Source organism: Clarias gariepinus, chromosome 8, assembly GCF_024256425.1.
Source record: "Clarias gariepinus isolate MV-2021 ecotype Netherlands chromosome 8, CGAR_prim_01v2, whole genome shotgun sequence".
NCBI lineage: Eukaryota > Metazoa > Chordata > Actinopteri > Siluriformes > Clariidae > Clarias > Clarias gariepinus.
In genome coordinates, this window is record NC_071107.1 from 22767039 (window position 1) to 22782142 (window position 15104).

The window sequence follows — 15104 nt, forward strand, 5'->3', positions numbered from 1 at the left end:
GGAGTCTCTGCTTGCACTAAATAGACAGCAGTACAGGTTTGCTGCTCTGAAAAAAACATACATTCTATTGTTGCAGCGCATTTACAGTTTGAGATAATGTCACCAGTCAACATTTTATCAATCATACCATAATAATTGTTGTTTATTTACGCTGTTATAGTTAGTCCTGTCGGAGTCTCTGCTTGCACTAAATACACATTTACCTTACACATTACAGTATGTGTACATTGGTTTACCTAACTGCTCTCTAAATCTCTCTCTTTCTGTCGAGTTACACATGGCACTCCTCAGTTGACAGTGGCTAGTTTTATCCCTGTGCTTTTTTCTGTTGGAGCAAACATTTTTGAACTAAATGCAAATGTCTGGCTGACTAGAACAGGTCTACCTCCACTATTTGCTTATATTTGGCTTTATCCATGTTACATATGATGGCAGCAAACTTTCCAGTTCTTCTTGGTAGAAAGAACAGGTAGAACATGATACCTGTTAATTGCACTGAGCTATATTTGGCTTGCACAAAACAAAATATAGGTATATGTGGTGTTATACCAAATGGTTCAACTTTGTTTTCATCAGACCACAATTTATTTAAGTTGCAGAACTCTCAGATTTGTTGGCTTTCGTCAGAAGTGGCTTACTCCTGGCCACTCTCTAAGATGCTGATATTGTTGAGGTCTGCTCCTAATTCAGACAGTGAGATCTGTAACCTCTTTAGTGTAGCTGACTTCTACTGAAGCACCAGTTTGGTCTGATTATTAACATGCAAACTCCATGTGACACAGTTGGCAAATTTTGCTGACAAGTTTGGAGTAAAATTCTAAAAATAAGAGTAATGTTTTTGCGCATACATGTACTCAACATACTCCCTACGCATACGCCATACACCTTATCCTGCATGGCACAAGTTCTGTATATTGTATTAGGATGGGAAAAAATTACAATATCTGCATTGAATTTATTCATACACAAAAGTGCATCACTATTTATATCTATAAGAACATTTAGGGGGTAACTAAATCTAACAAAACACACGCAATATTATATATAATGTATGAGGGCTCCTGCATATACTTGTATTGCCAAAGCTCAAATCCAAGTCACAAAATAACAACAGAAATAAATAGATAAAAAATATATGAACACAATTAACTGTGCAGTCAATTTAAATGTAATAAAATGCGATGAAAAATACTAAAGAAGGAAAGGAAAACGCAAAGGTAATAATAATAATATTAGCAACCACAAGAATACTACTACTAATAATAAGAATAAATGGAGTAAGTCCATCAAAGAAGAATCATTATTGATACAAAAAAGGGAAAAAGAAAAGAAAAAATAAAGATCCCAAATATAAAGTGCGATTGTGAATCTCTCTCCTTCTATTTCTCTGCCTCTTGCACATGCGATTTTACCATCATATTTGTTAACCTTTGAGTGTTCTTATGAATATAAAAACATAACTAAACTCAATGCAAATATTTTAATCATAGTCGATAACAAGTCATTATTTCCTCATGTCAAATTGCGATGTTGAGTCAATTTCATGTTCTTATGAATTTATTTAAAATCGCTAACAGTTCGATGTGGAGTCGCTACTGTTTAAAAATTAACCGAATTGGTCGGGAAACATCAAGAGAGGTCAGTTGCAAATTTGGCTGAGTGGTATGGGGAAATAAGTAAGATCACATTGAAAGTGTAAATCACTTTCAAATGTCCATTTCTGTTTATCCAACTAACATTAAAAAAGGGATTATATTACTTTTCAGCTCAGCTCCACATACTTTTACACTGTCTACACAAATACATATTCTAATTTAAACCTAGTAGCAATTCAACTGTCTAAAACCTTGAACTCTGAATTACATTTAGGCAGACGCTCTTATCCATTTTTATCTCATTATGAATCTGAGCAGTTGGAGTTAAGGCAACTTGGTGGTTGTGGGCTTTGAACCTGGGATGGTTCAAACCGTAGTCCAATGCCTTAACCACTGACTGACTTTGAATGGAGACCATAGCCTACTTACAATAAGTTAATAATTTTTATTTGTTACAGTATGCCAAAGACAATTGTCTGTTGAAATGTTTGTGGTGAGGTTCTGTAAATTTGCTAAGGCACAATGATAAAGAACACACAGACAGATAGGAAAAAAGAAACAAAAAGAAATACAAACAATACAAAATTAAAAAAACACCAAATTAGGTCATATACTGCTCAAAGAAAACTAAGAGAATACTTAGTTCCAGTTAACATTTACACATAGACAAACACATCCTTATAAACCTCCACCGCAAATAGTCCACATAACCTCACCTTCATTATCCAACATTATCAGTCCTTTAAACCTAAACAATTCCTTTAATCAGTGATTCAATCAGTGTAAACATATACCTATAGCCAGTCCCAGTTTTACAGTTACACTCCAGTTCAAACATACACTGAGTTGTTAGTGTATTAGCTCACTTCCCCTTTTACACAAAAATTCCAATGTCACAGGACTGACTTGAATAAGAATTAGACGGTTGTTTTCTGCTGTAATTACTAAAATTTAAGATTGGAAAAGGTTAAATCTTTTCCAAAGTGACCTTTGTGACTTTAAATGTTAATCAATTATAGGGTTAAAAGAGAGCATGGCAAGCAATATTCATGCAAACAGAGTCTGTAGCCACTCACTGGAGTAGTGAATGTCAACACACCGCACAGCACCTTTTGGATTGTGGTAGGGATTCCCAGTAGTTCTATGATGTATTCCTCAGTGTGCTCGAGACTGTCCACTACCCTCAGGACAAGGTCAAGTGTTTTACCCTCTCTTATATGAATCCAAGCTTGATCATCCTATTGTTAATAATTCTGTTCCCTGGAGGATTGACTTTATGCAATCATTTACATAATGTGTACATTCAAGACAGGACATGAAGTGGCAGGGTGGAACATGATCAATATAGCACATCTGTGTGTTTTTTCAACCACCATTTTAAAAGGGAGAAGATTTGAGAGTTGCACTACAAAGGATAAGTCTTTTGTACTTTTTTAGGGTAAGCTGTGGACCATTTGTTGAGGGAATGTTGAGGGTAAGTATCTTTTTATATGAGGTCACATTAGTGGAAAACTATTTGGCATGTTTAAATCCTGTCTAATAGAAATGTAAAAGGAACAAAAAGCTGGGAAAAGCAGGAAGCTTTTGCGAGTTTGCGATAGACAACGCAAGTGCAATCACATCAGATAGGTTAACGCAGGTTCATTTTGACTCTCTGTTGGTTTACAAAAATTTTTAATCATGTAGAGAATATTTTGTACATGGAGATATGTTTTACTAAAATCAAATTGCCTACATACACCGATCAGCCATAACATTAACATGTTGGCATTAATTATCAATTATAAACCTATTAAGGGCACTCAATGCTCTTCCATGCTCGGGAGAACAAAGGCCAGCCCATATGGTTCAATCCCACAAAAAAAACTAATGTAATATAGAACAAATCGCCTTTTCTACATATTTAATTTGTTGGTTTGTTGTATGAGATTTAAAGTATATGATAAAAATCATGTCACCACATTAAAAGTTGTGTTTTTCACATAAAATAAAATGCCTACCTTTTCTGCAACATTACGCTTATTGTCAAAAATTAGCTTTTAAATTCTAATAGAAGTGCGTTGGTAAAATTATATCCATAATTGCAGTTTCCGTATGCAACCTTTTAAAAAACTGAAACATAAAACTTTAGATGGCAACTATATATATATATATATAGCTTATATATGGCTTATTTTTAGAAATATGATATTCACAAACAAAGTCTCAGCTCAGAAATTACAAATAAAGAGCCATTCGGGCCACATCCGGAACCAAAATTGGTTCATTTACTCAAACGTAATTTGTGGTTTATTATATTTGTGGGTGTTACAGACCCTCCTCCAGCTCCACCAATCATTCATCATTTTGTACTTGACTTATAGCAAATGTGACTGATATATACATAAACTTTGGTAAAGAAGTGTGGCAGGGTGTGGTCTGGCAGTAGCGGTAACGGGTGTGGTTCAGCAGTAGCTTATTTACATAGATGCTGATCTGGTGCCTTTGTGACAAGCAGGAGAAATTGTCATGTACACAATAGCAGTCTGTCTTTCCAAAAATGCCTTTGACAAAAGAGTAGCATATTAAAATCATTCTCATGGCTGGGTCAGGATGTTGCAAGTTTGCAATAGACAATTCTAGTGCAATTACATGACAGCAGATATGTTGTCACAAGTTAGTTTTGACTCTGTAGATTTATAAAAAAAATTTAATCATGTAGAGAATATTTTGTACATGAAGTTACGTTTTATCAAAAAGAAATTGCCTACATACACAAATCAGGCAAAGAACCAAAAAATCGCTATCCGGCCTCCAAACTTCCCAAGTCACAATCGGATCAAGAACCCATGGGATGTCCTGGACAAACAAGTCTTATCCATGGAGGACCCACCCCACAACCTACAACACCCAAAGGAAACGCACCAACAACCTGGTGCCAGACACCAAAGCACACTCGAGAGAGCCTGCAGAGCCATGCCATATCCTAAGGGGCCAGAGATGCCCAGGTTACACAACAGCAACATGCATATAATAGGACATAATGTTTTGCATTGTAATATTATGGTTGATCAGTGTACATAGACTTTTTGGACATCCTGTATTTAAATTACATGTGAATGTCACCATATAATATCCTTGTTGTTTTTGTTCATCTTTTGTTTTCTTTTTTGATCGCTATAGTGTTCCAACATTGCTAATAGATATTTAATAGCATATTGTATCAAACTGCCTTTTATAGAAGCAAAGGGCCAAAAAATAAATGTGGTCCACAGTGTTGCTTAACTGTTGTTAAGTGATGGCTGAAAAGATTTTGACATCCATCACCTGGTTTTGTGTGTATTATTTTTGTAGAAGTATTTTCTGTAGAGGTCTGTAACGTTATAAAATATATACTACATGTTAAAGCAGGATTGCCTGTTTATTATTTTTTAATACAATCCATATAGTCATTTAAACATGGTTACCTATTTTACCAAGCCACTGAACTACTACTGTTATACTGCAGTAAAGGTGCTTCCATATGTGACTTACTAGAGGAAGTGGTGAGATGTCATTCTCCATTATCTCTCATGTTACACAGAGCAGAGATAATTTACCTATATCAGATTTAAAGGCACAGTAACAAACCAAACCATATATTTAAATTATATGAATAAAATCTGGTTGAACATTATTGTTATAATAAACTGCATAACCTGTGTAAGAGTAAAATAGAAATAAAAGAGTGAAATATGAATGCTTTAAATATGATCTTTTACCTGTGAAACTGCTGAAACAGATTCATAGGTATGAAGCTGAGTAGGGTGTATTTGGTAGTTCGAATGTTGTTGCCTTGATAGCCTTTAGAGATGCTCTGATATTCTGCCGTGTATGGACCATATCGTCCCACCACTGTTCTTCGTTTTCCAGGAAGCCTGCGTCCTGTGTAGTCCAGATCTAAATCACCTTTTGATATTGCTGAGTCGTTGGCAGAGGTCCAGCCTTGCTTTGACTCTGTGGAGGCCACCTGTTGCCATCTGTCCCGAAACCGCCTGAACCGCTCCATTTGTGGTTCAAGAGGTCCCTGGTGCAGAAAGGCTCAGTTCAGGCCACTGCTTCCTGTTGAGCCTTTGAAGTGTTCCTGCACACACAAAAATTAAACTAAGCTACAGTAACTAAGAACAAAACAGCAATCATCAGTATGCCTCAAAATTATCTCTCCATCCTAGTCATGTTTGTGTTGAAATTTTTATCATACTTTCCACATGCCTTGATCAGAATTACTCCAGTTAAATTTTTAAAAGGTTTTACAATGGTCACTCTCGCAAAGCATCTCTACGTAATCAAAAAAAATGAGAAATGAGTTTGAAATGTGTGAGAAAATATGTATGAATTATAATTATCAGATTGTCCCTGATGAGCTAGCCAAGGAAAAAAACTCCCTGAGATGGCAACAGAAAGAAACCTTGAGAGAACCCAGACTCAACAGGGAACCCATCCTCATTTGGGTGATAACAAATAAGATCTCTTCTAAATATTACTGACTGTTCGCAAGGAACAACAACAAACCCAAAATGTAAATTTTCTGCCAAAAATGACCCAACACTTCTTCATTAGTGCAATAAAGGTAGTGTTTTTTTAAAGAGACCACTTAACCTTTAAAGGCATAACGCTGTTGTGTGCTCTGGTAACTGGTTTTGTGTGATGGGAAAAGACAAAAGGGAAGTAGAAAAAGCACCAAGAGTGACCTTTTAAATTATGTAGTGTTTATCTGAAAACAAAGGGTGTTCAGAGAGCCACCTAGGACTGGCAAAAAACTATATGAACTTAACATGGGTGGTTCATTCTTAAACATCTAGCGCATTTAATGCAAGGCCTTCATAAAATATTACTTTTTTGTCGCTGTATTTCCGGTGTTTCGTGTAAGAACTGAACTGATTCCTGGAAATAAAGTTGGATTAAATCCAGTTCAGTTTAAACAACATTAAGGCTAGTTTATACTGTAGCTCTGACACTGCTTTGGAAGTGATGCACTTGTAGTAACACTTTTATTAAGACGTAGGAGGGGTACACCCTGGACAGTGTTCCAATCCATCGCAGGCCACACACACGTACACAAATTCGCACACACTATGGCTGTGCTGCTGTGCTGTAATAGATATGTGACAACATTAAGAATTACATTTAAATGAATCTAATGACTTTCTATATAACATATTTAAAAAAGAAATGAATATAGCATATTACTTCTTGAAAGCATGTTTCTTGCACAAATGATAAAAGTATTTTGCTGAGATGTCCGGTTTGTCTGGAAGCTATCTACTTCAAACCTCTGCTTTACATTTACCTCATTCCTACGGTAAATTAGCCTACACTTCAGTTTCTACACTTACTGTGTAAAAAAAAAGATATTTTAAAGGCAGATAGACAATGTGCTAAAATGTTAAAAGGTTTACGCCAGTTAGGACACAAAGTCAGTTGCTTCAAGTATACTCCAGACCAAGCTGATCCTATTCTTTTTTTAAACTGCAGTTGCATTTGTTGTTAAGACTGAGATAACCCTCTGCCAGTGTGGCTGCAGCAGTGAGTTCAATGTGTACAATCATCTCAAAAGAACTTGTATGTTTGTTAACATTTACAATTTGAAAACAAAGGGTGTTCAGAGAGCCACCTAAGACTGGAAAAAACCTATATGAACTTGACATGGGTAGTTCATTCATAAACATCTAGCGCATTTAATGCAAGGCTTTCAATAAAATATTACTTTTTTTTGTTGCTTCATTTCCGGTTTTTCCGGTGTTTTGTGTAAGACCTGAACTGATTCCTGGAAACAAGTTAGACTAAGTTCAGTTTAAACAACATGAAGGCTCGTTTATACTGTAGCTGCCTTGGAAATGATGCGCTTGTAGTAACACTGTAGTTAAGCTGAAGGAAACAAAAGCTAGTGCGAACGGAGTTTGCTCCATTTATGACTTCAAATAGCGAAGTATTGAAGAATCACGAGATGTTCATGAGACAATCAGACATGACATTTTACTTCTTGGGGAAGCTTCATTCTAATAGTAGCGGCCCGCTAGATGGACCGATAGTAATGCAAACCGGTACAGTCTAGAAAAATAGCGTGTATTTAACACAATTGTTCATATGTGTGTTTTAAATATAGTATAGCATTCTTATTTAGGCGTTTAGAGACCCGTCCAACCAAAAAAAAAAAAAACACACATAGGGCACATATCTTCATCTCCGGCTCATTTTAAACCCGGTTTAGGCTGAGTAAAGGCTTGTTAGCTGGCCGGCTAACGCACCACTAGCGCGTTTACATAGTTACCAAGTAGCCCCCCCTTCTCTCTCTCTCTCTCTCTCAGCCCCCCTGGACTTACCCACTCAACTCACCGGCTCTGCCGCATGCTTAGCCCGGGGTTGCATTAACCTGATCCACGCGACGAGATAAAAATCAGCGTGGAGGCTCAGAGTGTGTTTCCCGGCTCATGTGTCCGTTTTTCTCGGCGTTTGTTACATTTTCGACTTTGTGTGACTGTACAAGCAGAGACCTCCTCCTCCTCTTCCTGCACCCGCGGCATCTGCGCATCAGCGGCACCAGAATCTACACCCCCCACCCCACCCCACCCCACACCCAGGGATATTTGCATGCGTGGGAAGTTCCACTTTTCCTCTTTTAAACAAGTAGTTTTTTATAATAATAATAATAATAATAATAATAATAATAATAATAATGCACACCCTGTCTGTTTACAAATCAAATCGGTAGTTTGTTGATTTGTTTGTTTCTTTCCTGTTGGATTCTCTCTCTCTCTCTCTCTCTCTCTCTCTCTATCTCTCTCTCTCAAACACACACACAGTATCCCTTTTCCCATTTCCCAAAATCCCATCTTTTTATGTAGTCCAATAGATCTGGTTATATAATTCTAATTTAAAGAATAGTTTAATTTAGTCGATAAAAATACAACAATCTTTACTTACTCACTCTCACTCATCGTCTATCCCACATTGCCCTGTATACTGGATTGCAGAGGGCCTGGAGCCTATTCCAGGAGACTTAGGGGGGGTAACCCTGAATGGTGTTCCAATTCATCGCAGGCCACACACGCATACACACATTCGCACACACTATGGCTGTACTGCTGTGCTGTAATAGATATGTGACAACAATAAGAATTACATTTTAATGAATCTGATGACTTTCTATATAACATTTAAAAAAGAAATGAATATAGCATATATTCTCTTGAATGTTTCTTGCACAAATGACAAAGTATTTTTGTCTGAGATGCCCTGTTTGTCTGGAAACTATCTACTACAAACCTCTGCTTTACATTTACCTTATTCCTGCTGTAAATCAGCCTATACTTCAGTTTCTACACTTACTGTGTAAAAAAAATATTCTGATATTTTAAAGACACATAGACAATGTGCTAAAATGTTAAAGAGTTTATGCCAGTTAGGACACAAAGTCAGCTGCTTTAAGGATACAAGGAAACTGCACTTGCATTTGTTGTTAAGGCTGAGATAACCCTCTGCCAGTGTGGCTGCAGCAGTGAGTTCAATGTGTACAATAATTCCAAAAGAACTCTGTATATTTATTAACATTTACATTGTTTGAATAAATGCTTTACAGAGGCCATCAGACAAGAAAAATATCCCAATGTTTACAAACAGAATATGGGCCATGGTTATAGGCTTTCTGGCACCCACTGGTTTCCAATAAAAACCTTATTACCAGGGCTTATCAAGTAAACACAACACACAGGTGAAAAGTTGTCAGTATGAAATCACCCTATGTCAGCTACAGGACCAGTAAATGGGTTGTTTTAGTACAGTTTATTTGAATGAAACTGGTAAATTATGGGTTTGTGTGTGTACCCTGCCATGGATTGGCACCCTGTTCAGGGTGTACCCTGCCTCATGCCCTAAGCCTCCTGGGATAGGCTCCAGTCCCCGTGCAACCCTGAATACAAGGTTAAGCGGTATAGAAGATGAGTGCGTGAGTGAGTGTTAAATCAAATGTTAAAATGGGCGGCATGGTGGCTTAGTGATTTAGGGTCCAGTTTTGATTCCTGAGGTTTGCATGTTTTCCATTTTGGCATTACCCAATTGGCCATAGTGTGTGACCATGAGGTCCCACTACGGTCGTAAAATAGGAAATGTGTCTAAAAAACTAGTCCTTAAAGGTGGTAAAGACTTTAATAGTAAGAGCTATGAGTTTTGGTACTGTAAGACTTTTATTTTGATATTTCGGACCTTGTTCCGGGTTTAACCTTTAATATTTTTAGCAAAAAAAATTGTACTTTTGTTTAATTTGGTTGAAAGTAAAATGGTTTACTAAATATTAATCCTGTGGTTGATGTTTCAAAACTATAATCCGTGTTATAGCTTGAACTCTAGTTATTTTAATAAAAAGCGAGACAACTCAACGCGCCTTAAAACCATGGTTGCCAAATATATGTAACAAACGCTCTTATTGTCTAAAAAGACAATATAAAACCTGAACAAACCTTAATGTCGAACCATTCACATAATTTTAATGTTTAGCGTGAATATAACTATAAAGTGTAATATTGTCTAAACACCATACCTTAAATGCAGCATTTCTCTAATTCATAACATTTCGTTATCCACGGATTAAAACGAGAAAGCTCAGTAATGTAGATCAGTTAACTATTTGTGGTAATTTGGTGAATCTATATATTTTTTCTTAGGCTTATATATGAATTGAAAAAAAGTAAAAAAAACAACAACATTTTCTTCAAAGTTCAAATATACCGTATAAAACGCCAACCCAAAGATCAGGAAAAGTTCACGAGTAAAAGGAGGATTTGGCAACACGACTTTGTGCGCTTCGGTCATGTGATATGCATGTCAGCTGATATGTGGAGTAATAAAACGACCTGCTGGTCACCATGCTAAAGCTGCTCGATAAAATATCTCCAACAGCGTGTCCTAAAGTAGGTAACAGAAAGTGAAATGTGTGTTGTTCTGCATTGTATTTGTACCTGCATCATGATGTAAAGTGTGTAAGTATATTAGTGCGGGGAGTGTTTTGTGCGGAAACGAATTCAGCCTAGCATATACGCTCAGTCAGTAATAAACTAGACATCTTCTGTATAAAAACTCTACTCTCATTAAACGAACTCAAGCCACTCATTTAATCCTGAAAAATATAAAAGCAGTCATTCTTCTGATCCACTAAAATGATGATTTTTTCTATTTGGTGTATTACATTAAATATTATAACAACGCATTGCAACTGTTTTTTGTTTTTTTCTCCTAATAAACAAATAATTGCTTTAATTTTCCTCTTATGCATTTGATAAATAAACCCAGTGTTGTTCCCGCTTGTCCAGCTCTTGCACAGGGTGGTGGATGGGCTCTGTGGGCGGAGTTACCCAAAGCACATAGAGTATGGAGGTACCTGGAGTCTGCTGGAGTGGGGAGAACTTATCAGCTCACTAACTCACTTCTTCCGAGTCGCAGTTGGGAGGAAATGCTCAGATCCGGAGGTAAAATATTGAAATGCGTACAGAACATGTTAAGATCTATGCTTAGAACTTAAATAATGTTTACACAAACTACACTGCCCTGCCACATGTCACACCATTTTTTATTGTCATCATACCGCCTTTTGTTTTGATTGCAGCACATAAATATGCCCGTGCCATCAGGGAAGATCTCATTTTTTTGGGCACATAACATTGCTGAGCCTAGACCTGACCAACAGAAGCAACCCCAGATCATACTGTAGCATTGCCTCCACAGGCTTTCACGGTAGACACTAGTTATCTGCCCTTATATTATCTTTTTCCAGTGCTCCACAGACTATTCCTCATGCTCCCTCGCAAATTTAAGTTTTTTTTTGTTTGTTTGTTTGTTTTCCTATATTAGCCTCACTGAAAAGTGGTGTTCTTTAGGTTACACAGCTGTTTAGTTCCAATCACTTAAAATCTCTTTGCAGTGTGCATGTGGAGATGCATTTACGTTCACTATTAATCATAGCTGCAACTATTTAGTTTTTACCATTTGATTTCGCCAACTGTTTGTGATTTCTGATTTTACAATCATTTTAATTTTTTTCTGAACACACTTCCTTCTCGAAGATGATTGTACAGAACTGTGTTTTCTGGTTTTAATAATGTATTTTAAGCATTGTATTGTAAGTTTACAGGCCATTAATTAGCTACTTATTACATCAGTTAGGGTTAAATACTTTGCTTTTAGCTGAAGTGTTTGGAATGTCCTTCGGGATCAATAAGCTATCTGTCTATCTATCTATAACTGCAGTAATCCATTCAATGGAAGGCTCTTAACTTCTGGCTGGGCAGAAGGTAAGAGCCTTCTCTTATGCGTATGTAGACACCTGATGAATCCTGCATCCTGGTCCACTTTTTAGTTGTTGTTTTATAATCCTTTCCCAAAACACCAATTAAAAAAACTTAGTAACTGAAGTCTGGGGTGTAGTCTGCACTTTAGTTCACCCCAAAGGTGTTTAGTGACGTTGAGGTCAGTGCTCGGGCCACTTGAGTTCTTCTACTCCACCTAGGCAAACCATGACTTCATGGACCTTGCTTTGTGCAAAAGGATGTTGTTGTGCTGGAACAGTTCAAGTAACAGAACCTGAACCAGAACCTCATTTGTTTTAGAATGAGAACATGTGTGGTTTGCATGTCCTTTTTATTACAAGTGGAGCTTTTATTGAATATATCATTACATTTAGAATTTCTGTTTGTGTGTGTAGGTAAAGGAGCTGCTGGGTGATTTGCCGTCTGTCCATGCAGAGGCTATTCTGCAGTGTGTGCATGCCAGGCAGGAGGAGATCAGGCAAGCACTGGTGGAAAGAACCAACAGAATCAGCAGTGCACAACTGGATGACTTCAACTGGCAGCTAAAGGTACCCAACAGTAAAAATTGTCCTGTTTAGAGATACACAAACTCTGGTGGGGGGGATCTAATTGGCTTGTTGAATCCTTGTCCAAGACAAAAATGAAAAAAGAGAAAAGGCAGAAAAGCAGAGATTTTTGTTGTTGTTTGTACAGACAGGGGACCTATTTGATTGTCTAAAAAGTCAATTTGCATAATGGGTTCCATTTAAAGCATGCACTTCCTGTGATATTTTGCATGATTTTACAGCGTAAAATTACATTCAGCTCACAGTTGCTAAGAGATTTTAAGTATTGGGAATTAAACAATACCCAGCATTCTGATACCAGGATTATACAGGAAATAAAAGAAAACTGGCTTGGTGCATTTCTAGCCATGCTATTTGAGATTATTTGGTTGATCGGGTTCCGGTTTCTTTCTCACCTTTTTTTTTTTTTTTTCTTCTTCTCCCTTTTCCCCTATTTAGCTTGCATTATCCAGCGATAAGCTGTCATCTTTAAACACTCCTCTACTAAACCTCTGTCTCGACCTCACAGAGAATGGAATTCAGAGAGCTGTAGACATTGAAATGAGCAAAGAAGAGCTAAACACACTTATCAATGCCTTGGAGGCTGCTAATAAGGTATCGTCTTTTACATGCATTATTTTTCATAATTTGATTAGTCGCCATTTTGGAGCTGCATGCTAGAATGTTTGTGCTTGCACTGATCGCTTCTCTAACACAATGTGCACTCTCTTAGGTGGTCCTGCAAATGAAATAATTGTGCAACTCCACAGCTCCTCGCCTGCTCCAGAAATGCCTCCGGAATGAGGAGTGATTTTATAGGATGCTGCTACTGCTTAAACAGGAAAAAGACTGGATGAATCTGTGTCTCTAAATTTGAGTGTATTGAGCATAGTGTGCGTGGAGGTCACCTCAGTAAATAGCTGCGATTCAGCACCTCATTTGGTTGTATGGTGTTAATGCGGTTCAGGCAGTTATATTTAACAGAATAGGAAATGGATGGGTGATTTTTTTTTTTTTTTTTTTTTTTTTTTTACCTGCTTCTATAAGAGTTTATAATGTGCTTGATTGTGTAGCAATGCCCACCAGGTTCATGCATTTTTAAACTGAAAAATACAAACATGGTTATGATGCAAGCCAAATTGTGAGTGAGTATGGAATAGCGCAGTGTTCAAATTAACACATGTTGATTCTTGAAGACAGGAATTAATGCAGTCAACATCGTCAAAGCTCTTAGTAGTTATACCACTGTTCATTCAAGAGTAACAGGTAATTAATGTGAGCAGATCCTGTAACAGATAATAATTAATGAGAGCAGCGTATATCTAATTAAAATTTTACTCATCGTTTCCCCTGCTTGGTCTAGGCGAGTCTCTCACTTTCGGTTTGGTCCATTTGACCACCCCTAAGTGGAATCCTGGTTGTATTAGTGCGTGATTGGAAAAGAAACAAGTATTAAATAAGCTACATTTTTGTTTTTTCATCTTTCAGTCATTTGCTTTATGCAAGCTCACCTAGAGCAGCTTAAACCTTCTTACTCAAAATCTGTATGTAAAAGGCAGGCACCTTTGTTAAGTGTCTCTGTAGAGGTACTGGTAAGATTAGTTGATACTCTGAGATACTGTACATGAGGACAGGAAACTGCAGATTTCTTCACAAGTGTTACCACAAGGGTATTGGATTGGTGAAATATTTTTATTTGAATCCTTTAAAGTTTCTCATGATTTTTAGGAACAACTGTGTTTGTGTTCATAACACACACAAGCGCGCACACACTCGCACTTACTTGCCTTACATACGTGCCTGTGGAGTAAATCTCTATCAGCGTGGGAGCACACAGATAAAAAGCATGAATTCAATTCACAACTATGCTATATAAACAGTTTTAAATAAGACCAGCATCACCATTTTATTATTTTTTTTGGCTTCTGCTGTAATCCCCAGGCATCAATTAGTTTTACTTCACTGTATGATTTTGTACGTTGTTTTAAATCAATAAACATACAGACATGCCTAATATGCGGTAACTATATGTTTGTGTCCATTCTGGATCATGCTCCAATAATTAAGAAGCCTCTCTTACTGGCTAAAGAGCAGAAGTACAGTTGACCTCACTGAGGAATTAAGTACATGGATACCTCTCTCCAAGTCATAGATTGTCACTGATATACTGGAATGTTACTCTATTAGCTGCTAGCATGCCTAGGCAATATCTATAATGTTAATATAGAGCATCTTAAAAGCCCAATTAACCTGTTATTATAAAAAACCTTCAGTTAATATTGTTCTCTAGAAAAGTTAATTCACCGCAACTTTTCAGTTTTTCTTTCTGCTTGACCCTGGAAAATATCAGAATTTTGATTAAAAGGCACAAATTTAGTCAAAAGAAATAATAGCAGGATGCTTAGATCCTGTGTGATTGTTAAACATTGTTTTTCAGGTGATTCTGGGTACAACAAAAGTCACAGTGAATATATTAAAAGCTAAATATAATTGTGAAGCATTTGACACTCAAACCACAGGAATGTTAAGGAACCAGTAGATCACCAGCCTCTGATGCAAAAACATATCTTTCATGCAGAGGCAAAGTTTACGTAAAGGTTGTGGTAGTTACATTTAGTACTGCAATATAGAGGATAGTAGGATTTAAG

General features: G+C 37.0%; 2 protein-coding genes across 4 annotated transcripts in view; one reads left to right on the top strand and one right to left on the bottom strand.

Annotated features, from left to right (window-relative positions):
- Positions 1 to 8119, bottom strand: part of atp10d (ATPase phospholipid transporting 10D) — a 30210-nt gene extending 22091 nt beyond the window's left edge. Inside the window, exons 1-2 of one of the 3 annotated variants that reach the window (XM_053502152.1) lie at positions 7950 to 8119; positions 5336 to 5697 (exon numbers count right to left, since the gene is read on the bottom strand). In XM_053502152.1, the coding sequence (XP_053358127.1) occupies positions 5336 to 5622 (287 nt within the window). In that variant the 5' untranslated portion in view covers positions 5623 to 5697; positions 7950 to 8119. Of the gene's footprint in view, positions 1 to 5335; positions 5698 to 7936 lie in introns of those variants that run through there. The other 2 variants (XM_053502151.1, XM_053502154.1) reach the window with 2 other exon arrangements.
- Positions 8120 to 10421: 2302 nt separating this feature from the next.
- Positions 10422 to 14470, top strand: commd8 (COMM domain containing 8). The gene is made up of 5 exons (XM_053503078.1): positions 10422 to 10519; positions 10919 to 11074; positions 12307 to 12459; positions 12916 to 13071; positions 13190 to 14470. The coding sequence occupies exons 1-5, from the start codon at positions 10475 to 10477 to the stop codon at positions 13208 to 13210; spliced, it is 531 nt and encodes a 176-aa protein (XP_053359053.1). The 5' UTR covers positions 10422 to 10474; the 3' UTR covers positions 13211 to 14470.
- The last annotated feature ends 634 nt before the right edge of the window (positions 14471 to 15104 follow it).